The 27,655-nt window shown below is 39.0% G+C and overlaps 1 protein-coding gene across 5 annotated transcripts in view; it reads left to right on the forward strand.

The window, feature by feature from the left end:
• The window catches only part of nek1 (NIMA-related kinase 1), a 225,527-nt gene that overhangs the window by 49,951 nt on the left and 147,921 nt on the right, over positions 1 to 27,655 (forward strand). For 4 of the 5 annotated variants that reach the window (XM_039751159.1, XM_039751160.1, XM_039751162.1 and 1 more), the window contains exons 12-18: positions 14,676 to 14,735; positions 14,944 to 15,003; positions 15,180 to 15,227; positions 15,355 to 15,429; positions 23,885 to 24,063; positions 24,145 to 24,267; positions 26,556 to 26,658. In XM_039751159.1, the coding sequence (XP_039607093.1) occupies positions 14,676 to 14,735; positions 14,944 to 15,003; positions 15,180 to 15,227; positions 15,355 to 15,429; positions 23,885 to 24,063; positions 24,145 to 24,267; positions 26,556 to 26,658 (648 nt within the window). The remainder of the gene's footprint in view (positions 1 to 14,675; positions 14,736 to 14,943; positions 15,004 to 15,179; positions 15,228 to 15,354; positions 15,430 to 23,884; positions 24,064 to 24,144; positions 24,268 to 26,555; positions 26,659 to 27,655) is intronic. The other variant, XM_039751161.1, reaches the window with a different exon arrangement.

Below are 27,655 nucleotides of genomic sequence, written 5' to 3' on the forward strand. Positions count from 1 at the left end.
GTAAAAATGGCTCAAAGTGGTGACATCAACAAATGTGAAAAATAAAAGAAGCAGAGGTCAGGTTAGGAGACACTTTGTGTTTGAGGCATGAGAATTTGAGAGCATGATTATGGGAATCCTACTTATTTTAAAAAAAAAAGCCAAGGAACTTGCACACACTCCTCATTACAAAGGTAGTTCTGAAATAGATTCAAGCATGCTCTGAGAGTACAATGATGGGACTGATCGGATGTTATTTCTATTAATTTAATTTGTAATGTCACAAAATTGTAAGAGAATGAAAGGATAATACAGTGTCCTACATAGTCCCAAAATTGGATGAATTGTTCACATTTATTTTCTGATTGCATCAAGCACATCTGTGTACGTTAAACTTCACCCAGCCCTGCAAGCAGTTCGCCAGGGAAATCATGAGAGTTGATGACAGGATTGTCACTACAGCCATCGTGTTTTGGGGGGGTTCCCAATTTGAGGTGACCCATCTGGGTAGGCGCGTGGAATGCCTTGTCTCTTCAGCATGATGATCATCTTCCTCTGCTGTCTGAGGAGCTTTGTAAACTCTGCATTTTAGTGGCAGCACTCTGAATTGCACAGACCTGGGACTGGCCAGATCTCTGTAGGTGCGTACACCTTTTATTGGTCTGGTCGCTCTGATGGCTGTCATACTCGGAGTAGCTGTTGCTGTGGCGGATCGGCTCCTTCCGATGGTTTCCGATGTCACTCCTTTCAACGAGCATAATATGACACTCGGATTAAGGCATTCTCTGGCTGCCTTTTCTGTTGTCTCGGTGTGTGCTCCGACCGCAGCGAGTGATATCTCGGTGAGTGAGACATTTTATTTGCAACTTCGCTCAGTGGTTGATAGGTGCCTGCGAGGTGACTCTCCTCTGGTTATGAGTGATTTCAGTGCAACCTCTGGCACTGACAGGGCTGGCTTTGAGGATTGTCGGTCCCAATGGGTCTGGTGACTGTGATGAAAGTTGGTCCATATTCTTTGACTTTACAAAAGGGTCGGGCTGTGGATCACTGGATCCTGGTTCCAGCACCCCAAGCCACATTGTTGGACTTGGTACTCCAATAGTGGTAGTGCAGTGAGTAGATCAATCACATTGTCGTGGGTACAAAACTGCAGGGTCTACAGAAGTGCCCAGTTTGTGAATCCTGACCACAGACTTGTTTTTGGTACTGTGAAGATCCAGCTTAGGTCCAGTAGCCAGTAGACAGACTCCAAGATCAGGCTGTTTTTGATGAGTTTGCACATAGTTTGTGTGGTGAACTTACAAACTTAGGTGCGACTGCTTATCCTAATGTGATGTGGGAGACCTTCCATAACAAGACCCCGAAGGTTGCCAAGCGTTGTGTTAGTGTTACTAGACAGATTTGGAGAGCGGGGAGGTAGGCGTATGGTTTTGGTGGGTCATGAGGTTGCCAGAAAGGAATGTGAAGCGCTCCCGATATCTTTGCAAAAGGATGAAGGTCCAAGTCTGTAGAGTCCTTGTGCTTTCTGTTTTGCTTTATGGTTGTGAGACATGGATGGTATCCAGTAACATGGGACAAGAACTGGAGTCCTCCGGTTCTGTGTCTCTTCGAAAAATCATTGGGTTCTGCTGGTTTGACTTTGGGTTGCTCATGGAGTCCAGAACGAGCCACATTACCTGCATTGTGAGGGAGTAGGGAATTCCCGGGAATGAAACTGCTGTAATTCCCGGGAAACCAGTAACTGCTAAGCTCACATATATAGCATGTAACAGTGTAAAATTCGATCAAGAAATAAGTTATAGTTGAAAATAATTAAGTGGCACGGTTTTTTGGCCAGTCTGAGATCTCTTTTCTTCTAATGCACTGGTCATCCTACATGCACCCATACAATTAGATTGTGATTCAGATTATGAATGCCATGAATGTAATTACATGCTGTCAAATAAACGAACCACACGCAGTGGCGCAACGTAAAGGGCGAAACACGTGTCACATACTCTTTGCATTATTTAACAGTGAAACTAATCTATATCTATCTCTCTATCTCTATATCTCTATCTATATATACAGTATAATAGATATATGAGAGAGAGAGATCATTTATATTTATATAGCATTTTTAATGTAGGTAGATCATTTTGACCTGGTCATTTTAAAAGTAGCTCAGAAGCCGAAAAAGTGTGAGCACCCCTGAACTAGATACATGTACTTGTATGACAGAATGAACTGCTTGTAGATAAGGTTAGTCTTTTATTGGTGTCAACATATTGCAGTAGTTTTATTAAAAATAAGTGTTGGTCATTCTAAAACTGTTCAGTGCCCATGCACTGTGTCATCCCTGGGATCCATTCCCGGGAATTCAGGAATCCCACATGTCATTCCCGGGAATGGATAAACCCGTCCGGGAATGGATTACCTATGAGGGAGCATCAGTTACGGCACTGCGGCCATGTGGCGTGATTCCCGGAGGGTGATCTGGCTCGCAGGATGCTCATTGTTGAGGGCCTGAGTGGCTGGACCAGGCCGTGTGGACGGCCATGTAACCAGGGTGGGACCGGATCGCATCAGTCTGGGGGGTTGCCAGTCAGGATCCTGAAAAGTTTTGTCGTGTAGTGGGTGCAGCACCGTGCTGACCTAGTGTATGCTCCTCAACCTGACCTTACCAGTCCTGTATTCAGTTCAGGGTCACAAGGGAATATCTCACTTAATCTTCAGTTGTACTCCCTGCTATACATATAGGCCTGTGCACCTTAGAATTACTAATAACCTCTATAGAAAATAACAATCGAACCAAGTTTCAGGCAAGTAGAAATTTGGCTTATATTTACTTATTTGGCTTATCTGTGATGAAGTGAGCTACTCCATTCATTAACAGTAATTGTCCAACCCGCTATAATCTAACACAGGGTCATGGGGGGTCTACTGGAGCCAATCCCAGACAGCATAGGGCACAAGGCAAGAACAAATCCCGGCTAGGGCACCAGCCCACTGCAGGGCACACACACACACACACACACACACACACCCCAGGGACAATTTAGGATCACCAATGCACCTAACCGGCATGTCTTTGGACTGTGGGAGGAAACCGGAGCATCTGGAGGAAACCCACACAGACATAGGGAGAACATGCAAACTCCACGCAGGGAAGACCTGGGAAGCGAACCCAGGTCTCCTTACTGTGAGGCAGCAGCACTACCACTGCACAACCGTGCTGCCCCCATTCATTAATACCAAAATATTATTTATTTAATGCTTAGAAGCACAATGTACTACAATCATGACAATTAGCAGGATGAGCAAAACAGCATACTTCATTTTATAAATACAAATATGCTAACATTGAATATGTTTAATTCCTTTGGGTTTAGAAGCCATACTAATCTTTTAATAGTATAACCCCTAAAATGTGATGAATACAGTGAAAGCATATGTTTATATATTTGAAAGATGTTTTTGGGAATGTAATAAAGTCTAACCGGTACATTGTGGATCCAGTTAATATTTTAATTCTTGATTAATACACAGGCTAAGCACTAACAAAGTCCTTTCAGACATATGAGATACTTTGAAAAAAGTACAACAAAGGGTGTTTTACATGAGGTCTGAAACAAAAAGACTTGGAAAATGAAAGCACCATGATTTTGTGATATTTGAAAATGGAATGTGTTTTACTCATCTGTTTAAAAACCTTACTCTTTTAAGTAAGTTTTTTAACCAGCTAATAATGAAAATATATAACAATTCCTACAACAGCAAATGTTTCAAACCTGCTATAATTGATAAACAAGATTTTGAAGGTATGTTACAAAAACAGCCTAAAGAGTTTATTTAAATGAAAATATTCTGAATTATTTTGAAATGTTATTGCATTAACTGTAGAGATGTAATCATGTTTGAATTTTTATTTTTAGAGGCAATAATGTTTGAATTTTTATTTTTCGTGTTGATTTTTAAGCAGTGTTTTTCAGTTATTTGAGAGAAGATGTCAGGGAATAAATTCTTAATATTCACGTGTTAAGAAAAATCAGGTAGTCCATGATATCTTTTCTAAATCCTATGTGACACCACCCATTATAAAACACAGAGCATAGTTGCCTAATGGGTATCTTTAAACAATGAATTGCATTGTACTATATATTTTTTTTAACTTAATACAAGATTTTTCATTAGTGTTCTGTACTTTATTGTTGAGAAAACAAAATTCCACTAGGAGTGGTCAACTCTTCATTCTGTTATAGGACTTTTTTTTGGGAAGCTTGTCAATGAAAGTGATGCTGGTAAATGCTTAAGTTAGCCTAAATAAGTTATCGCCTTAGAATTTAATTTGTTAAATCTGAGAGGAAATTTTGATACTGAAATTTTAATGTACATCTGCACAGGCCTGCTCCCATTTTGTGTGTTCCAAATTACATTTTCTTGTTCTTGATGTTATAAATAGGACTTTGCACTATTGAAAATAAATACACTATACTTTTGATTTTTCAGAATGTGTACCAGTGGTGAGAGGTATGACCAGGAAATGATACCATTCATAATATATATATATATATATATATAGCGGCATCAATTCGGAGAGCATGAGGCAGTTTCGTTGTACCACTTGAATGTCACTGAGAGAATAAAACTCCATCAATTATCCAACCCACTATATCCCAACTACAGGGTCACGGGAGTTTGCTGGAGCCAATCCCAGCCAACACAGGGTGCAAGCAAGGCAACAAACCCCGGGCAGGGCACCAGCCCACTTCAGGAGAATAAAACTAAATAATAAAAAAAAGTGCTATCTTTTACAAGTAGCCACAATTTTTTATTCTGTTACAGTAATAATAATAATAGCAGCGGAGCACCGGGACTTGAACCGGTAACCTTTTGGTTATAAGGCAGCAGTTCTTACCTCTGCATCATCCATGAATGCATATTAACTTTCTATTGATTGACATTTGAGCTTGGGTTTGTAACTCATAGAAAGCAACATGTAAATTGAATCTTTTTTTTTTTTTTTGACATTTGGTCTAAAGTCTTCACACACTATACACTTGACACGTGCTTATTACTATGACATGGAAAAACCTATTTTATTTATGTATGTGTTCAACATTTCTTGCCTCAAATTTCCTTTCATCCTAAACTTACCCAAATCTTTTGTAGACACGAAACACACATGAAATGCATGTGTTCCAAATAACGATCTACTGTATTTACCCTATACAACTCCACACACCTCACACATGGATAAGGGGCCTTGAGCTGGGAGAACGTTTTGCCCAAGTTGAGCTCTTTCAGGTGGGATAGCAGGATGCTTGCTGATTGACACTTTTACAAAGCAAAAGATGCTGATGGAGAGGTGCGAAGGAATTTAAGTGTTTTAAGTAAGGAATTTGAGGTTTGTTTTTTTTTTTTGTGGCTTCAGGAATTCTAATGTTAATAGAGACAAATGGAAGGAGTGATAAATCCCACAAAAGTTGTGGCTGCAACAATATGTTTGCTGTGCGGAAGTATTTTAAAGTTTGTGAAGATTAAAGTTATAGTAACTTGCAACATCCATCCATCCATCCATTCATTTTTCCAACCCGCTGAATCCAAACACTGGGTCTGCTGGAGCCAATCCCAGCCAACACCGGGCACAAGGCAGGAACCAATCCTGGGCAGGGTGCCAACCCACCGCAGGACACACACAAACACACACACACACACACGGGCCAATTTAGAATCGCCAATGCACCTAACCTGCATGTCTTTGGACTGTGGGAGGAAACCGGAGTGCCCAGAGGAAACCCACACAGGCACGGGGAGAACATGCAAACTCCACGCAGGGAGGACCCGGGAAGTGAGCCCCGGTCTCCAAACTGCGAGGCAGCAGCGCTACCACTGCGCCACCATGCCAACATGCAACATATGGCAGGATAATAGAACTAAAGCAAAGATGTTTGGCCACATATATTATAAGACGTTTAAAATTAGATAACACAGATGAATATAATGACTTTCAACAACTTACATTACGTAAGAGTGCATTCTTTTGACACATTAGTTCATTTAATTTGATTGTTTTTTTTCAGTTGAATGCAATGTTATTGAAATTCCTTAAACACTAATATAGTTTACTAGCAATAATTATCTTTTTATTAGAATAAAAAATGTAAAGATTGATGTTTTAGAAACCCAATAAAGTAACATGTTAAGGTAAATGCATCTGAATACTTTAAAGACGTAAAAGAGAAGGTTAATGGGGTAATTTCATGCTCGGAGCAGTTATTTAACATTGCTACTGTAAACTTATCTATCAGAAACATCACAGCTTTGTGGTGAACAACCCTCTGTGTACTGAGAGATCAATGGACATTTTCTCATGCATGTGGAAGCAACCACAACATATTTTTCTAAACTATGCAATAATGTAGAGAGCAAAAAGATTATTTACTGCAGGTATAATGTATTTACTCGATCTGAAAAGAGACTGTCCGGCAATAAACTCAAAATGCTACTTTTTGTGAAAAAGAACCTGTCAGTCATAGCTGTCTGTCCATCTCTGACATTTCCCTTCCTGTGTGTATGCTGGTGGAAGAGAAATCCAATTTGGGAAAGGCACAGCCTGGAGCACAGTGGCAAGGAAAATACCCCCAGGAACATTAGGTTGGCATCTCCTCTTGTTGATAGGTCCGTTGTTACTTTAAGTGACAGACTACTTCAGTGATGTTTGACCTCCAAAGTGCGAGTTCCCCATCAATTGACTGCACCTGCCTAGGTGGAACGGAGCAGAGAGAGTGCTTCAAGTGGTTCTTCCACTGGGAATCCTGAAGAGGTAGGGATCCTTCGGCCAGTTCACCATACAGATCCATCTGGTCCTACGGACAGCATGGCCTCAATGCTGATTGATTGAGCTGTGTTCCAGAATTTTAGTGTGTGGGATCCTGTCTTCCCAAGTGATGCCCAGGATCTTTTTGAGTCATAGAATGTAGAATGCTTCTAGGATGCAACTTTGCTTGCGGTAGGTAGTCCAGGACTTGTATCCATATAGGAGAGTTAATACACACACCACATGACTGACTATGATATTATCTGCATTGCGAGAGAAGGCATGTTTGTGGAGGTGTCTGAATGCAGAGGAGGCTAGTCTGATGCGGTTTTCAATCTCCTGTCACAGGCATCACTGGAGATCATGCTTCAGAGGTACGGGATTGATTACATGTAACCCGCCATGAATGCAAGTTCAATTAACATCATTCAGTTTCATTCTTTTTTTCCCATTTCATTTTTACATTAAAATATGTGAAGGTTTGTTGCATATTTTTGTTTAATTGATGTTTGCTGTACTGAATGTTTATATATGGGCGGCACGGTGGCGCAGTGGTAGCGCTGCTGCCTCGCAGTTAGGAGACCTGGGTTCACTTCCCGGGTCCTCCCTGCGTGGAGTTTGCATGTTCTCCCCGTGTCTGCGTGGGTTTCTTCCGGGCACTCCGGTTTCCTCCCACAATCCAAAAGACATGCAGTTTAGGTGGATTGGCGATTCTAAATTGGCCCTAGGGTGTGTTTGTGTGTGTCCTGCGGTGGGTTGGCACCCTGCCCAGGATTGGTTCCTGCCTTGTGCCCTGTGTTGGCTGGGATTGGCTCCAGCAGACCCCCGTGACCCTGTATTCGGATTCAGCGGGTTAGAAAATGGATGGATGGATGTTTATATATGCATAATGATTCTGCATAACACTGGACTGTATTAAAATATTTAAATTACTGATCATTTGTTGCAACCTGTAATGAATTCTAATGCATTTCATTGTGCTGTTGTCATCTGGAGCTTTATGCCAAAAGTAGGAAAACCTTTTTGAAGCGAGCTCTGGTAGTTTAGCTTGTTTAAGGAGTTCATTTTCATTTGTTGGTACACAATATTACATGAAATCAAGATTATAAATTAGATTGCAGGATGGAATCATATTCTGTGCACTTTGTAATTGAAGGATTTATTTTGTAGCCACCTGCTGAAATATTTTGAAAATACCCATCTTGAACTTTAAACTACATCTGCTAATTAAGTGATTTTAGCTGTGAAAACACTTTTAACAATTACTCATTAAACTACATTATGTTGCCCCAGTCCTCATTGGCTAGGTTTGAACAAACCTTATGACACAACTAATGACTGTGCACAGAGACAGAATTCTGGTAACACTTCAGATTGAAATGCTGTAAAGTAGTAGGTAACACAAGCTGACATACAATTGCATAGGATATTAATTACTCCAGATATAGGCTGTTAAAAATGGCAACCCTATTGATTATTAAGCCTTGTTTATGTAGAAAAAATAAATGTATTATGATGTTTTGAGCACATAATTGGATCGATGATATTTGGATTTTATGAAAATCTAAATCCAATAATTTGAGATTATTTTTTAAATAAGTGATTTTTTTTTGTATTGTGCAGTTGGAGTACCCATTGAAACTTACAACAAATTTTTTAATATGATTATCTCTTCTCCGTGAAAACGTGAGCTTAATTTTTCTCTGTCACCATTACAAGCAAAACAGGGTAACAGATGTAGACATTATTCTGGAGTGGGATATTTAACAGTACATTGGCCTTTGAATCCCTCATCTTAGCTACATTTATTTTATCATTAACAAACCATGCTCAGAATCAAAATCTGCGTCTTTAGACTGATTAAGTACTTTTCTATGCATTTAACTTAGTAGGTGGACAACTGGAATTTGATATATAATGGTAGGTACGTAGCATCTCCAGGTTATAATGTGTTCAGAATTCTGCTGCTCTAAACATTATCCATCATTTGTCTTCTGTACATAAGATTTTTTAGGAATTGAGCAGCATTCAAAAGGTTTAATTACTTAAAAAGTTACTTTGTTACACTGCTCCATAATACAGTTCCATGATGTTTAACAACATGGAACCCAGTTCGACAATTGAGATTTTCTAATGGTGACCTTTCAACAAATTCATAACCTGTTACAGCTATTGTCAAATACTTACTCATCTTTGATGCTCACTTGCTAGGACATTATTTCTAAATCTATTCATGATAGTTTTATTAGTCTTGATTTTTGAAATCCAGGCCGAACCTTGCATTTTACTATGTCTTCTTCTTTTTTTTTTTTTTTTTGAAAGGTTTTGACTGTACCTGATATTCAAAATGTAGATTAATAATTCATTTGGTTTTTGACCTTTTGAAACCAATATACATGATTTATGTATTATTCCCAATTTGGTTAAAATTCTGTGATCACTGACATGTGTCCCTCGTTGTAGTTGTATTTTTGAATTTGGATATGAATATCTCCTTTTTGTACTTACTGTTTTAAACATTGTCCATTATATTTCCAAGCTCTTTGTTTTAATGTGTGGGTTAATTTTGTTGGTTTGATACTCTATTATAATTTTGCACGATCTTTAAAAAGATTTAGGATGGTACTTGCTATTCATTAATTCATTCATCCATTCATTTTCCACTGCTTATCCAAAGCCGGGTCACGGAGGCAACAGTCTTAGCAGTGAGTCCCATATGTCCTTTTCCCCAGCCACACTTGCCAACTCCTACTGTGGGATCACCAGCCATTCCCAGACAACCTGGGAGGTATAATCCTTCCAGTGAGCCCTGGGTCTTCCCCAAGGTCTGCTTCTACCTGGTTATGCCCTTGAAACCTCCACAGAGGCATTCATATCAGATGCTTGAACCACCTCAATTGACTCCTCTCGATATGGAGGGTCAGCATCTTTACTCCAAGCCTCAGCAAGATGTCACCACTTCTCACCCTATCTCTTAGGAAGAGCCCAGCCACTCTGGAGAAAGCTCATTTCAATTGCATGTACCCGCCATCTTATTCTTTAGGTCATTACCTAAAAGCTCATGACCATGGGTGAGGTTAGAGATGTAGATCAACTGGTAAATCGAGAACTTCTCCTTCTCTGCTGTTTCTTCCTCACTGCCCCGTGACCCTGAGAGCTACGTTCTGGAGTGGAAGCTACTGGTAGGGCCTCCCAAGACAAATTGGTCCCAAATGAGGGGTCAGAGAAAGAGAGATTCAAAGTCCCTAATAATGCAAACCCCTAAATTTTAAAAAGAATACCCTACGGTATGGGGTTACCAGGGCCTGTTTCTGGAGCTAGGTGTGGGAGAAGTGATTGCCTGGTGGCTGGGCTTTGTCCAGAAATGTAATGTTGGGACTACAGTCGTGTGGACCCACCACCTGCAGGAAGAATAGGGGCTGGGTGCAATATGACCTGGGGGGTGGTCAAAGGCGGAGGGCTGGCGGACTAGAACCTAGACACTTAAACTGACTCTTGGGACGTGGAATATTCCCCCTCTTAAGGGGCGAGTAGGTTGGTGAGGAGGAGAAATGCCAACTAGATACAGTTGGGGTCATGTCCATTCACTTGCATGGTTCTGGTACCAAACCCCTTGCAGGAAGCTGGACTGTCCTTTACTCTGGAGTTTTTCAGGGGGTTAGCTGTCGGGTGAGAGTGAGCTTCTAATTGAATCCCTGCCTGGTTGATGCCATGTTTGAATTTGTCGCAGAGAACAAGAAAGCTGCCTCCGTGTGGCTGAAGGTGGTGAAGGGGAGGACTCTAATTGCCATATGTGCCTATGCACCAAATGTCAGTTCGGAGTACAAGGCCTTCTTGGAGTCACTGGAGTGAATCCTGGAAAGGGTCCCAGCTGGGGGTTCCATAGTTCTGTTGGGTGAATTCAATGCCCATGTGGGTAATGAGCTAAACTCAAGCTGTGTTTTGCTATTGAATTTCTGTGCTCGGCATGGTTTTGTCCATACCAAACACCATGTTCATACATAAGGTGGCTCATGAGTGTATCTTGTACCTTAGGCCAAAGATTTATGATCTTTTTCATAATCCTATCATCAGATTTGTTGCTGTATGTTCTGGACACTTGCATGAAGAGAGGGGCAGAATTGTCAACTGATCTCCACCTTGTGGTGAGTTGGGTCATTTGGTGGGGGAGGCATCTGGATAGACTTGGAAAGCCTACATGAGTAGCGAGAGTGACCTCTGAATGCTTGGGAGAGGCTCCTGTCCAGAAGAGCTCCCCCCAGAGAGCTACTTTTACAAAATGATAATGGCCGAGTGCCACTCATGTTTTCTAACGTTTATTCTCAGCTTATTTCAACCCAAACAAATTGAATACGCTTGTTTTGCCTGAACATTTACAAAATGTTCACAACTCACATTTTGCATTAAAACATCACAAAAAATATTTAGTTCACCTGCAAGTGCATTTTGTATGTCTGTATGAATTTTCTAGTGTATCTTAAACTATTGAATTAAAAAATGAATGCTGTCAAAACAATGCAATTACAAATACACAGGTATTACTTATTCATTTGTCATTTTGTTCCATGTCCCTGTTTCACATCACAAGAGTATTAACATGTCCAGTTGCATGTGTGATGTGTTTTTTAGTTAGTCCGATGACTGCCACTGCATGGAGTCAACAAGAGAGGTGTATGGTGGAGTGTAGTCACTTAGGTTTACTCTTAGAGTCATTTAAATGTTCATCTGTCAGTCTTGTTCTGAACGTTGATTTCATGACTTTCATGTCAGAAAAGGCAGACTCACAGAGGTATGTGGACCTAAACAAAGCAACAAAGCAGATATTTTCAGAGTCTGCTTGGTGAAGATTCTTCCAGTTATCTGGCTCTACTAAGCTCAAGAAATGCTGAGAATGCTGTTGAGACTTTAACTGCACATTATTTTGAAGGTTTACTAATATACAATATATAAAATACATCTGTCTGTATGTCTGTCCGCTTTTCACAAGAGAACTACTTTTGGATTTAGTCCAAGTATTTTTCTAGAATTTGCTTGAACATTCCGGTTGATTTTGCAACTTCTTTCATTTCAGTATGTATCATAGTTCGCTTGCGGTACCGATTTTATTTATACGAATCCGAGAAAAAGGCGGCGGGGCTTTCCTCACTCACTCGCCAGCTTCGGGTTAGGTGTTCCTTAACTCCACTTAGCTAGCGAACGAGAGAAAAATTGAATTCAACTTTGTTTGATATTTAAAATAAAGTGTTACTTAGGTCTTGATGAGTTTGAGTCTGGATATTCTCTTAAGTGTATACCACATTGAAAAGATAGATTGCAATTCAGATTCTGGATCGTGATATGATTTTTTGGAAAGATCGTTCACCCCTAATTTGACAAATCCATTTTTTAAATTTATGTAGAATTCGTTAACCGTTTGGCGAGCTACTTGGAAAGGGGCGGTAGCTCGCGAGCGACGTGTTGGAGATCCCTGGTGTATGGTTATTGTGGAAGACTCCCGAAGCATCAGAAAGGTACCAACAGGCCAAAAGGGTTGCAGCCTTGGTGGTCAGGGGAGCAAAAACCCAGGTGTGGTAGGAGTTCAGAGAGACCATGGAAAGCAATTGTTGATTGCCCTCAAAGAGGTTCTGGTAAACCATCATGCGACTCAGAAAGGGAAGGCAGGGATTCACCCAGGCTGTTCTCAGAAAGTATGGAGAAGTGCTGACCCTGTCCGAAGCTGTTGTCTCGCAGTGGAAGAAACACTGTGAGGAGTTCCTGAAACTGATGGGCATGCCCTCTGTGGAGGAGGCAGAGCTAGAACCTCATGGGGGATCAATACCCATTTCACTGAGGTAGTTAAGCGACTCTGCAGTTGCAAGACCCCAGGGGTAGATGAGATCCTCCCAGAAATGCTGAAGGCTCTGGAAATGGTTGGACTATCATGGCTGACATACCTGTTCAGTGTTGCTTGGTCATCAGCGGCTGTGCCTCTGGAGTGGCAGACCTGGGTGGCGGTCCCCATTTTTAAAAAATGGGACAGAAAGTTGTGCTTTAACTATTGGTGGATCACACTCCTCAGCCTTCCAGGGAAAGCTTATGCCAGGGTACTAGAATGGGAGACTCGACTTAGTCATGGAACCTCTGATTCAATAGGAGCAATGTAGATTCCTTCCAGGCCATGGAATAATGCACCAGCTCTTTACCCTCATGACGATTCTGGATTGGGCAAAGGAGTATTTTTCCAGTTGCTCTATTTGTGTTTTGTGAACTTGGAGAAGGCATATGACCATGTTCCTCCAGGGATGCTGTGTAGGGTGCTGGGAGAGTATGGGGTTCCAGGGCTCCTAAATAAGGACTATTCAGTCCCTGTATAATCACAGTGAGAGCTATGTCCGCATGCTCAGAAAAACATCAGTGCCATTTCCAGTGGGTGTGGGATTCTGCCAGGGATGTACTTTGTCTCCTATCCTGTTTGCAGTTTTCATGGATATTAAGGATATCAAGGAAGTGTTGGGGAGGGGGTCCAGTTCGGTGACCTTAGAATTATGTCACTGCTTTTTGTAGATGACGTGGTCTTTTTGACTTCATTGGGCTTGTATGTGATGTGACGGGTTTAATGATCAGCTCCTCCAAATCTGAGGTCATGGTCCTCAGTAGGAAAGGTGGACTGTCCTCTCCAAATGGGAGGTGAGATACTGTCTGAAGTGGAGTTTAAAGGGGAAAAGGGATGATGGGATTGACAGCCAGGTATACATTGCTATTTATATCTAAATAAAACTTAATTGGTTGGTTGTATTTTGTGTGATTTATAAAGCACTTTGTGTATACTTTGCATAACTTGTTCTTCAGCACTGAAGAAGCTCATTTCAGATCGGCAGAAATTGAGACTAGCCCTAAAATGGTGCTAAATGTACACATAATAAAATATGACAATGAATGAAAAATGACAATAATATTTGCCTTTTTATTGTAGCATAACCATTCTAAGGCCTGGATTAATCAAAATCTGGATTAGTGGGGTCTAGTGGCTATGGCAGCAACACTCGGCTTAGGGATGACATGGTGGCCCTGGATGGTTCATGTCTCTGTGTTAGGTTTCCTTTGGGTAATACTACTACTAATTTTACTGTTTCCCAAAATATCTCAAATTTTCATTTTGACCACCCAGCAGCTGCTGGTAAATCTTTCCAGAAATGTTTTAATAACTTTGTGCTGATTCATTTATCTTTCTCCTTCCAAGGAAGTCTGTTTCTAACAAGTAACATACACTTTCAAAGAACATTTGCCCATTATTACTCCCTATAAATTCATCTGTGGAATTGCCAGAAGTAGTTGACGGTAAAAGTGAAAAAAAAGGTTGATTAAACACTAACCTATCTATGCTGTGATTTCCTTTTAATGTCCAGAGTTTAATTATGAGTTTATTGGGAAGAAAAAAAAAAAAACATTCTAGTCTGTACCTCATTAATGAAGATATGAATTTCAGATTGCTGAAGTCTTCATATTTTTTTTTATTTTTTTTTAAATCTTCATTAACGCAGTCTTTGTAATTAATGACTCCAAATCAGATTCACAGTCAAGTACACTGGTGTGTTTAGTCTGATAAACACAAATTTAATTTGCATACATGTATTAGGTGAGGACCATTCTGTTCTGTTACAAAAATTTCCCCTTTTCACATTAATACATGCAAACAATCCTGCACAGACATTTGAAGTAGACCAGCATAGAACATAGTTTAGCATTAACTTTCTGTAATCCTGTAATTCATTGTTTTCCTGCTCTTTGAATGCAGTTCTACATTCTTTACTGCCACAACTTCGAATACCCTCTTAATAAATTTTCTTCCAAAATCTATATTTTAATACTGTAGTAATATATCCGTACAATCTAATATCTAGTTTCGTATCTTGTCCAGGCCCAGCCAGCTGCCATGAAGAAAGTGAGTCAGGATGAGGAAAGGAGGAAAAAGTATGAGGTATAATGTGACCATCTACATGTTGTATCAAACTGTCTTCTAACCAAAAACACTTGACCTTTTTTAACACGCGCTAATACCTACAGCACCACATGTTTCTTAGCTTATTTTATTCCTACCAGTAGTTCTTTCTCTTCATTTTTTATTTCCTTTGATGCTGCTCCTTGGTTAATGTAGTAATATAGTATATGCTTATTTGCTTTTTTAGGAATTTGTCAGGAAGAGAAGACTTGAATTAATGGAAAAGGATAGGAAGCAAAGAGAACATGTAAGTTTTTTTTTGTGTTTTTTTTTTAAATGTCTTGTTTATTTTACAGAATTTTAAAATGGGTGTCAGATGTTTATTATGTAAGCTTCAGTTTCTTTTAATGTAAACTTTGCCTTGCAGGATAACATCTTATGTAAATAAGATTACTGTTTAATGTAACTTTTTCAAATTTGCAGTTGCATCTATTAAAGGCAGAGCAAGTAAAGAAATTCGAAAGAGAAAAGGTAAATCATATTTGTAAAGTTGTCTACCATTTTCAAGAACTTTTAAAATCTCATTAAAATGTTTGTTTGTATAATTTAATAATGTTAAATTATTATAGCAGTAATTATTTTTGCTTGAATATCCTAGGTGAATCGAATAAATCGGGCCAGGGAGCAAGGATGGAAACCTGTTCTTAGCTCTAGTGGAGGTGGTGATGGCAAGGTAATCAGAGTTTTTCAGAAAAGTCCAGGTATCAGTTAAATTTTGGTGAACCATAAAATCATTCTCAAGGCATGTTGAGTGCAGAGTTTGTCAACTTTGAGATCTCTAGTAATTTGGATTCTTTATTAACACTGCACAAGTGCTTTCAAACCCAAATAAAGTTATATTCACTACAACTGCATGAACATGTTAGTAGTACATGTGCTACCTTCGGCAGTTATACAAACTTACCACAGTGTAAAAGAAACAAAGTACATTTTGTTTGTGTATGTAATATTTATTGAAAACATAAGCTGTACATTTTTGGGACTTTCAGAAGAAAACTGTAGTAGCTGAAGGAAAAACTCACACAGATATGGGGAGATTGGCAGTTATGGTCTATAAATGTTCCTGATGATTTAATACAAATGTTTACAGTTTTTCATTACATTAAATACTCAGTTTGCTTTCACCAGCTCTGTAAAAAATCCATGGTAAGTCCATTCTTTGTAAATTTCTTTACTTGGAGCTTTAATACCACTAATGCTAATATTCTTAAAAGCCTGGGTAGACTTCTTGGCATTTCTTGGCAACGATTCCCATGAGAGGAATTGGTAAGTAAAACCTATAATACATAAAATGCAGTTAGTTAAAGCCACATATTGCCAAGTCAACTTGCTGCAGCAACTGCCTAACTGTTGTACAGTTTGCACTTCTTTTCACCTGGCATGTTTAAGTACGGTGGTGATGATGCAGAGAATCTTGGAAAGTCATCTGTGTTGGGATGTTCACAGCGTACACCTTGCACTGAAGCAGCATGTTAATATTTTTATTGAGAAGTGTGTTATCAAGTAGGCTTTTTTTAAGTTGCTGGCAAGAGAAATAATGTAAAGTGAACTTTTTTCTTGTGTTACACTAAATAATGTTCTTAGGACTTCCCACTCATATGAAAATAATGGCATCACCAGGTCTAGTAAATCGAAGCTAAATGTATACCATCTGAGCACAGAGGATATGATATGATATGTATGTCCTTTATAAAATAGAATTGATGTGTATGACCAGGTGTTTTGTGCCATCTAATCATCTAGATCCAAGGTAAACTCCTCAGAAAAAGAGGAGATTTTTCTCTACTCAAGTTTCATGATTGTTTCTTTTTCTTAAAATGCATAGTATAATGCAGTTTTGAGGTCTCAACTGTGTGTGTATACTAGGAAATTGGTGCTATAATAGCAATTGGAATCTTCCAAATTAACTATGGAAAAATTGCAGGAATGCCCTGCTTATTTTAACTAAAATATAGAAAGTATTGCAAAATGTCTTTGGCAAATCTGATTTTGTATTTATTTAATTCAGGGATTGTTGTCTTTGGAGAATTGCCGAGCTTCCGTTACCACTGCCTTGAATATTTTTAACAATTTTTAATATATAAAAACTGTGATGTAGTACAGTAGCATATTTATCTGGGTCTAAAAAGTGAGATGCATGTACAAAAATATTCTTTTTTACTCAATTTTTACTTTGCATATAATGTTAGAAAAGTTTTTTATAGTTTAAATAGATACAAACTACATTGTGCTACAAATAAAGCATAAGGAATGATTTTGTGCTCATAGTCAAGATATTGTTTTATATTGGGGTGAATACTCTAATGACAGTTTTTGGTCTATCCAGCTGTAACGCTCTATTAGGCATATTCAGTGTTTATATTTGTGATGCACCATTAATTGGAAAATATTTTCAAATGCATTTAATAATAAAATGCATTTTTATTACAGCAGATGGTGCATTACAAGTATTAGCACTGCTATCAAGAATTCTATACCAAATTCCATATATGAGGCAACTGATTAACAGACATAACTTAATAAAGGAAAATTTAAATAGAAAAAAATACTAAATAAAAATATTGATAGTGTGACTGCTACTGTCACTCAAATCCATTAAACATTCTGGTGATTTTTATTCAATTTAGTAAAATGAGAGCAGGAATACAGTGTGTACATAAGTAGCAAATTTCATTAACTGGTATGAAGAAGGGTACACTTGTCTTCCAGAACCTGAATTTGAGACTCACACAGCCACATCAACTACATATTTTTGTGTGACAATAAATGGCTCTAATGGGTTATTCATCTCAGTCAGTCCATTTTATTTATTTATTTTTTTAAATTATAGTGTCAGTTGTACATGCCACCTTTTGAAATGACAAAAGTAATGCATTTTATTGGTACACGCCAGTGTTCTTTTTGCTGGCCTGGCTCAAGAGGTATACCCAAGAAGCAGCTTGGCAGTTTTATGCCTAAAGTATTAACTGTTTTTTTTTTTTTGTTTAAGTTTTATGACTACAGCAATTATAGGATAAGTTTGATATTTTTCAGGTCGAAGTTGTTTATTCTGAAACATGGTATACATGTATTTTTCACACAAGATTGTGTTCTAAAGTTAAGCATTTTTCTATACATTTTGAAAAACACTTTTTTGTGGTGTTTTATATGTAACGTTTGTGACATGGAGCACCCATTAAAATAAAAAAATAAATAAAAAACATTGCCAAATATTTCCACTTTTTTAAGCCAAAAAACGTTATTGAGCATTGATCCACATCTTGAGTTTACACACACATTGTAAAAGAGCATATACATGTCATTTCCAAACATAAAAAACACCAGCATTATAAGATTCAGCCATTTTAAAAGACAAGCTGTTCACAGTACATCCAAACCTATCTTCGTCTGCAACAACCTTTTACTTCCCAAACGATCTAAATAAACTGTCTGTGCCAAATGCTTGGTATCATGTTGATTTATTTCCATATTTATGTGAGAACTCCTCCCAGGAAGGCTTCTTCTGTCATACAAGCAAATACAAAACTTATCCTTACTTTGAGAAAAATGGTACCAGTTGTACGCAATAAAATTTCCAGAGCCCTTTTCTTGTCACAAATATGCATTGAAAATATGGAGGCATGTTTTCTTATATTGAAACTGACATTAGGTTTTTATTTTCCAAGTTGCATCCAGTATAAAATGCCAGGATTGACTAGATATAGATAGTGTGACAATAATACAACACAGACATCATAAAGATTTGGGATAGCTACCCGTATATTGTTTTCCCGGCTGCAAAAGTTTACGTTTTTTAAGCACGATGTGCATAGAACAGAGTCCACAACAGAACTGACTATAATAGACCAAGGTGGAGGCTTTAAAGGTCCGTAGAGCAAATGATGTCCAAAGTGACGTCAGCAAAGGGGCCGGATACTGAAGTAATGTCTTCTGAGGCGGCGGAACCTTGCAGGATTTCCCGGGAAAGGTCTGTAGGAAACTGAGAAAGACGGTCGGCACACTCTGCCACCTCCTGGTCGGATGTTTTATTACAATTACTCAGACCCTTTAGCTGCCTTCTACTCGCACGTGTGTGACAAGGCTCCCCCTTAGCCCAGACCCATCAGGTCAGGCGTCCTGCACTGAGAGGTTGTGGGCACAAGAGACCATCAGCATTGGCCTGGAGAGAGCCCTTACAATGAATTAGCGAAAGGTTGGAGGTCAAGAAACCACCTAGTGGATTTGACTCTTTGTGGAGGGCCATCCACTGTAAGGAGCATGATCCTTCACCAGAGTGAACTCCTGGCCCAAGAGGCAGTACCTCAACTGCGTAATCGCCCATTTAATTGCAAGGGCTTCCCTGTCCACCGCAGCATACCTGGACTCCTGATCCAACAGTTTCCGGCTCAGGTACATGACTGGGTGTTCAACACCTTTGACGCTTTGGCTTAGCACGGCCCCCAGGCCTGTGTCCGAAGTGTCCGTCTGGAGAATAAAAGGGAGAGAAAAATTAGGAGCTTTTAATATTGAGCTGAAGTAAGAGCCTGTTTAAAGTCACAGAATGCAGTGTCCGCCTTGTCAGTCCATACCACATGATTAGGAGCCCTCTTCTTTGTTAGATCAGTCAAGGGCGCCGCTCTCTCTGAAAACCTAGGTATGAACCGGTGGTAGTACCCAGCCAATCCGAGAAATGCTTGGACTTGCTGCTTGGTAAACAGATGGGACCATTTTAAAATGGCACCTATTTTTGAACACTGTGGTTTTACAGTACTCTGACCCACCAGGTAGGCCAAATATTTAGCCTCTTTCAGTCCAAAGAAACATTTCTTGGGACAGATAAGAAGCCTGACTTCACCTAGTGCCCGCAATACCACAGTACCACAGTGACCTGCTGTATGTGCTCCTTCCATGTGTTGGATTAGATGACGACATCATCCAGATAGGCAGCACTATACACATTTTCGGGTTGGAGCACTTTGTCCACCAGATGCTGGAAAGTCCCTGGAGTCCTGTGTAACCCGAATGAAAGGACATGACACTGCCAGTGTCCGCTAGGGGTGCTAAACGCTGTCTTTTTACCTTCGGAGTCCGTTAAAGGAATATGCCAGTACCCCTTTGTCATGTCAAGTGTGGTCAAAAATTCTGCTTGTCCAAGCCTCTCGAGGAGGTCATCCACACGAGACATGGGATAAGCATCAAAAAGGGAGACCTGGTTAAGTCGACGGAAGTCATTGTAAAACCTCCAACTGCCGTCAGGCTTACTAACCGACGATTGGACTGGACCAGGGACTATAACTTTCCTCTATCACTCCTAGATCCAGCATCCACTTGATTTCCAGCTCCACTTCTGCTTTCTTTGCCTCAGGAAGTCTATAGGGGCGCTCTTGAACTATAACCCCTGGTTCAGTCACTATGTTGTGTGCAATCAGAGAGGTCCTCCCCGGGTTTTTCACTCCCCACCTCTGAGACGGACAGGATAGCTGATTCCATCTCCCGTCTTTTCCTCACCGAAATTAAGGGTGTCTATGTGAGCAAAGAATGAGCAGGGCTGAGCGGAGGAGGGATCTGGCTCCCTCTCCTTCCACGGCTTCAGCAAGTTCACATGATAAACCTGCTTGCTTGGTCTACGATTGGGTTGTTTCAGCAAAAAATCGACCAATCATTTTCTCTCCTTAATTTCACAAGGGCCTTGCCAATGCGCGAGTAATTTAGAATGGGAGGTGGGAACTAATACCATGACATGATCCCCCGGATGGAATTCTTGGAGCGTCGTGCCACGGTCATTATAACGGGCCTGTGCTGCGTGTGCCTCTTCCATATGACTTTTTAGAATAGGTAGGATTTTCCCAAATCTATCGAGTAATTGCGCGATATATTCCAAAATATTTGTAGAGGGAAGAGCCTCTCCTTCCCAACCGTCTTTCAAAATATCCAATATACCTCGGGGTTGTCGTCCGTATAATAATTCAAAAGGTGAGAACCCAGTAGAGGCTTGTGGGACTTCCCGATAGGCAAAGAGAACGAGGGGTGAGGAGTTGATTCCAATTCCTCCCATCCCCGCTGACCACCTTGCGAAGCATCTGCTTGAGAGTCTGATTAAACCTCTCCACTAGACCATCGGTTTGAGGATGATACACCGCGGTCTTTAAGTGCTTTATTTTCAGTAACTTGGCTGTTTCCCTGAATGTCTTGAGGTAAAAGGCGTCCCTTGGTCCATTAGGACTTCTTTAGGAATGCCGAAACGCGCAAATACCCCTACTAGTTCCCATGTGATTGCTTTAGATGTAGCTGAGAGCAAGGGAACAGCTTCCGGATATCGGGTCGCATAATCCACAAGGACTAATATATATTTTTGTCCTCAGGCTGAGGGCTCTAAGGATCCTACAATATTGACCCAAATTCTTTCAAATGGGACATCAACTAAGGAAAAGGGAACGAGGAATTTTCCGTAATTGACATTCCGAACGAGAAATACTAAAACGGTGAACTTCCTCGTTAATTCCCGGCCAATAAAATCTGAGCTTAATCCGCTCTAAAGTTTTTTCGGAGCCTAAATGGCCTCCAAGGAGGTGGGCATGTGCTAATTCACAAACCTGCCGCTGGTAGATTCGTGGGATTAACAACAGTTTCCGGAACTCCGCGTCATGTTCCGCGACCCGATATAATAGATCATTTTCTATTACAAAGTGAGGTAATCTCTAGGAAATCCACTAGAGGACTGTTCTGCTCTCCCAGATTTTGAGGCTGGCATGGGTGATTTTTATGAGGTTTATAAGCTCTTCCATAGAATGGAAATCTCCCCAGTCCAGCTGGGCAAAGTTTTTGGGGAGGCTCTTTAGAAAAATAAAGGAGGCTACCTGCTGTACTATTTGGAACGTGGTCAGTTCAAATGGCCTTAGCCATAAGGCCACTTGCTCCCAGAGATTCATAGCCTGCCCCTGGATTGATTTCTCTGGATCAAATACCCAATTTTTTATTATTCTTGCCTGCTGGACTAGGGATAGCCCAATGGGCGGCTCCGCTCTCTCCTCCAAGAGAGCATAATAAGCCCTTTTTGTTTCATCCCCAGAAACCAGCCTACATCTGTGTGTACTTTTCACACTCTCCACTTGGTAAGTTAAAAGCCCGGGTTTGTATTTGGGGAGCGGAGCCTGTACTGAGTCCTTCCCAATGCACCCCCCGCCCTACCTGATTAGTTTCAGATCCGTGTCCCGGTTTCTTCTGGGACTTCATCCTGCCGACTACGCCACTGTGACAATAATACAACACAGACATCATAAAGATTTGGGGCAGCCACCCGTATATTTTCCTTGCTGCAAAAGTTTGTTTTTTAAGCACGATGTGCATAGGACAGAGTCCACAACAGAACTCACTATAATAGACTAAGATGGAGGCTTTAAAGGCCTGTAGAGGAAGTGACGTCGGCAAAGGGGCCGGCTTCGGAAGTGATGTTTTCTGAGGCGCCGGAACCTTGCAGGATTTCCCAGGAAAGGTCTGTAGGGAACTGAAAAAGACAGTCGGCGTACTCTGCCACCCACGGCCGGATGTTTTATTACAATTACTCAGACCCTTTAGCTGCCTCCTACTTGCACGTGTGTGACAATTATTGTAGATATTTTACAGTTACAAAACAGTTTCACTGTATTTAGTATCTTTTACAGAAAATATCATCCTCCATGGCCTTTGCACATTGCAAAAATGTTTAGAAATATTGGGACCAGATAAATTAAGGTTCTCTATTTTGATCTTTACATGTGTCTTGCCATGTTTCTGCTTGGCTGGGATTTTTTTTTTTTTTTAAAGAAAACAAAGACCAAACATAAACTCATAGGTACATGGTACGTTGCTGTATGTTACTAAACAATGCATCAGCAGTGAAAAATACTACATTTTTAACTTGCCAAAATAGTGGTTTTTTTTTCCATTTATATGCTGTATCCATTTACTTGACATTCCCAAAAAATATAAAATAAATCATTTTGTATATATGCACAAACCAAGTTACACTAGCCATTCTGGTATTGAAAAATCACTAAACAGCCTGTTGATTTAATGAATGTGTAAAATATAATGACTTTGACTGCATCAAAAAATGTGAAAAATAATGGCCTTTGATCTATGTAAATATACAGACTTTAAATTAATATGTTTTTCTTGGGGATGATGTGATTTTTTTTCTTTAGAATTAATGCATTTCTTTTGAAATTCACTATTCATGATTTTAACAGTGACAAAGTATGGATAATGGAGACCAATTATATACATATTGTATTAATCAATTAATTGGTATTGTAACTAGTAGTACTGTCTCTCATCTGCAAGTTGAGTGACACCAAATAATTGGTAAAGCATGGGGTTAAAGCCATGTGCTAGTCACCCACAACATTCTGCAATGAAGAGTAAGAGACAAACAGGCATTAACCAACGTGTGACCATTATACTATCTACAGGTAGTATCAAAATAATAAGCATGGTCATTTTGATTCATTAAAGAATTTATAGGAATCAATATATCTCAGTCAAATCTATGTACTATTGGATAGTTCTTTGAAAATTTCCATTCTCATCAATATCTTTTGCCACTCTTTAGTCTAAAGATCACCCTTTAGAGAGTATCCACAGAGCACTACCTTCCCTGAGATGCTAGAGGGCAGCCCTCCTGGGGATTCCCACAGGGCACACTGGGAGTTGGAGTTCGGTACAGCCCTATTGGGTTCTGTGGAGGCTGCCAGGGTAAGCTGCAGATCCCTACAGTGGACTTCCACCCCACCTGGGAGTGATTCCAGGTAACAATGATGAGACACCTGGAGCACTCCCAGGACCTGCTTAAAAGGAGGTGCCTCACACCATTCGAAGAGCCAGAGTCAGGAGGAAGAGGACATAGCTTGCCAGTGGAGCAGAGGCAGAATGGAGAAGACTCACTATTGTGTGTATGGGATTGTCCTGTAGCGGTGGTTAAGAGGGAAAGCGGTTCCCACAAGAAAAAAAAAATAAAACTGTGTTGTGCTGCACTTTAGTTTGTGCCTGTTGTGTCTGGGTCAGGGTAGCTGGAGTGCCCAATGCATTTATAAAATAATTAAATAGCTTAATGTAAGTTAGACTGTCGAATTTTAGGCCTTAAATATTATTTAATGTTTTTTATTGTTTAGGCTGCTTTTCTTGGGGGAAGATATGGTGGCGGCGGCATTGGCATTGGTGGTGGTGGTGGTGGTGGTGGGTTTGCACCAGTGCTTGGACCAGCATGTAACCGAGGACAGTATGAACACTTTTACGCAGCACTTGATCAAATGCAACGAAAAGATGACATGAAACCAAATGAAGTTTCTAGGTATGCATTTTCTTCAAGTTTCTACCAAAGGTAATAAATTTGAAATTATATTTAAAATTCTTTCAATTTTCTTTAATGTAGATCAGAGTCTCCTGCACCAGAACATGTTGTCTACAATGATCCTCAGCCATTACCTAATTCAGATGCCTTTAGAAAAGAGTTAAAACGTCTGGAGATTGTATCAAGAAATGCCAATGCAAACAGGTACACTAGGAATACATTTTAAATAGTGAAGGATACAAATAACATTAATGACATAATTCTCTACATATTTTTACATATTGGATGTGATAAGCTTTGTTTTAATTAAAGGATATTCTTTTCTGTAAAAAAAATAGAGAGTTGAATGTTTTAACAAGTTATACTGCAGTAAGCATTCCTGTTTAGAAGTACTGTAGTAATTGGGGAAATACTAACATTTAGACACAGTTTTTGATCTTTCTTAAATTTGTTTGTTTCAAAACTTGTTTTCTCCATGTTCGTAAATCCACCTTCATATCAATATGCCAAGTCATGTTTCACTGTCTATAAACACTAGAATTACCGGAGCCTACGAGAAAACTTGTAAATCCGTCCCACCTTAAATTCTTTCTCACCTCTCCGCCAGCATTTTTTGTTGTGTAAGTGAGTGGATAACAGCAAGCAGCCTGCTATCCCATCCCCCCGCCCACCACCGCAGTTAATTCGCAAAGTTGTTTCTCAGTGCTCAGTGTTTATCTTCGAGTGAAGTGCTGGAGCTTTATAGGGTAAAAAAGTATATCATCATTTGGAATACATACATTTCATGTGTGTTCCGTGTCCTCAACAATCTATATAAAACGTAGTTAACACAAATGTTTTTCGTGTTTTAGTAATAAATGACAAAATGTAGACATGAAATGTAAAATGTGTGAAGCCTGAAATACAAATATGAAATAAACACTTTCACAAAAGGTACAAGTATAACAAACGAAATACACTTTTTTTTTTTTTTTTTATTCAAGAATTTAACCGAAGATGATAAAGCAGGTTGCGGTAGGTGGTTGATATGAGAGCTTTTATGGTGCATTGCTAAGAACTGCTGCCTTACAATCAAGAGGTCGCGGTTTCGATATCGGCTGCTTCCCAAATTTACCATTTTGAGTAGTGAGCTGCTGTTATTGTTTATATCACAATAAAAACATACATTTGATTTGCTTGAAATGTTGTTGTTATACTAGAAATCCTAAATCTGCATCCTGTTTGCAACAACTGAAATGTATTAAAAAGAGGATGGCTACGCTCGGCCTTCTTTCTAAACTGTTAATAATACAGTTCAGTGACAGAGGTCTGCTGCATACCAATAATTTTACTGCTTATTTTTACAATGTTGTTAAGATGGCTTGTAGTCTTAATGCTGAGGTTGTCAAACCAATATATTAAAGCAAATGTAACAATAGATTCAATAAAGGATTCCTTAAACAGTGCCATTATTGTTTTTGTCCACTTCTAAACAGTTGTGTTTCCTAAGAAAGAACATCCATTTCTACAAATGTGTGATGTGTCAAGAAAAGTTTAGTCTGTTATATGTTATATATAGATATTTTAGTTCTCTATGATCTCCACTGTCTCTCTTTTAATTAAAGCTGAGGCAATAAAAGGAAGGGTACACCTGAAACTTAAACCCATATCTTTTGTGTTAGAAATAATTTAGCTGTAAAAAGGAATTATCGCACCATTGTTCAGACTCATTGACAACAGGTTGATGTCTGCAAATATCAGGATATCTCTATACTTGCGTGTATGCCAGCACTCATTTGTATACAAGATAAACAAAAGAGGTGATAAACAGCAACCTTAGATACCAATAGATATGTGTAGGCTATCAGAAAAACAGTCATTGACACCAATGCTTTGTGTTCTGTTTATTAAAAGCTGATGAGAAACCTTTTTTTTTTTTTTTTTTGATCCTTCCAAATGCTTGAAGTGATATGAGCAAAGTGTAAAATTGTCTTCCAGGTGATTAAAGGTATCCCACAAAAATATGATCTAATTCTAGGCACTGTATGCTTTGCAATGTGATGTACTATAAAAATAACTGCACGTTATTTTATAAGGGAACAAAATATAAACAGTAAATCAAAATATTATTTTACATTTTCAGTTAAGACAACCCACACATTGATAGACTCTCTCATTTTAACTACCTGCACAATTAATTATGGCATTTTTTCATCTTATGATGTCCTCGCTTGTAGTTGGATAATCTGAAAAGGCAAGATAAAGCTACTATGCTGCAAATGCTTGTTTAATTAAAAAAGTTTTGCCAGGAAAACTCGCTTAATTCTGAATTATTTTTATTTTGAAAACACCTTTATTGGCTGTATTTATTTTATATTTACTTTCTTGTACACATTTTTTCAATAATGCCATCAGGTGATTGGATTTTTTGAAATATAACTTTTAAAATGTGACATTTATTTTAATAGTTGTTTGTATGTGTTTAAATTAATGGGTAATTTGATGCTCCATAGACAAAGAGGACAAGCAGCTGCAGAACAAGCAAAGCAGGTGGAGGAGTTTTGGCAAAGGAAGCGAGAGGCTATGTTAAACAAGGCCAGAGCAGAAGGGCAACTGGTATGGAATCTTATTGTTTTTTTGTGAATTTGTACTTGATGAAATTTATAAATCTGGTAAGTAATTCTTAAGAAGTAATATGTATTTAAAATAACAGATACAAAGAAAACCAGTAAAGTGTTTCCAAAAGGTGAATGAGAAATGTGAGCCATGCATTTTGGCTCTTGAGATTTAATTTTACCTTTCATAATAATGACTGATAAGTGCACATTTTTTGATAATTTATATATAACGCTGTTTTAAAAATGTAGCTCTTTTTTTTCCTTCAGTTATCAAGTTTCATACTATCCAGAATATCATAAACACAGTTTCAGCTGAGAATAAGCAAGGGGATGTCTGAAAGTTCTGAATTTAATTCAATAGTGCTATACATTTTCTTAAACGTGCACTATAGAGAGAATGCATAATCATACATGATCAAATTTACATTTATGCTGCAAAGAGCACTGTATATTATATACCTGGAAAAATAGTTGAATAAATCAATTTAGTGATGTAACCCACAAATGTAGATTTATAACCTTGAAAATGGTACTGATTCACAAACTACTTTTAGAATCAATATATGCTTAACTAAAATAAAATGGGTATTTGGGCATATGTTAAGCTGTTAATTGATCTGTGTACTGCATCACCAGAGAGATCATGCAAACACCACAATAATCCTATGATAAATAGAAATTAGTTAAAAAAATTTCAATATACAGTACTTCCAGCTCAACAAAATGACTCAAAAAACCACTCCTTTAAATATTCTTCAAAGAAATGCTAGAAAAATGGAAAAAAAAATTAAATAGTTTGGTATGTAAACCGTTCCTTAAGATTAGATAAATAGAACTTTTTGTCCCAAGGCTTTTTTCAGAAAGCTACCTAAATAAATACATTTGTTAGGGTTTTTTCCGCTAGCTACCTCCATCAAATACACACCAGAGTTACTGAAAAGGAAGAAAACTGATTTGGCTAAAGATAAAAAGAGCAGTCACAGTGAGGGATTATA

This window comes from Polypterus senegalus, chromosome 4 (genome assembly GCF_016835505.1).
Source record: "Polypterus senegalus isolate Bchr_013 chromosome 4, ASM1683550v1, whole genome shotgun sequence".
NCBI classification, from domain to species: Eukaryota; Metazoa; Chordata; class Cladistia; order Polypteriformes; family Polypteridae; genus Polypterus; species Polypterus senegalus.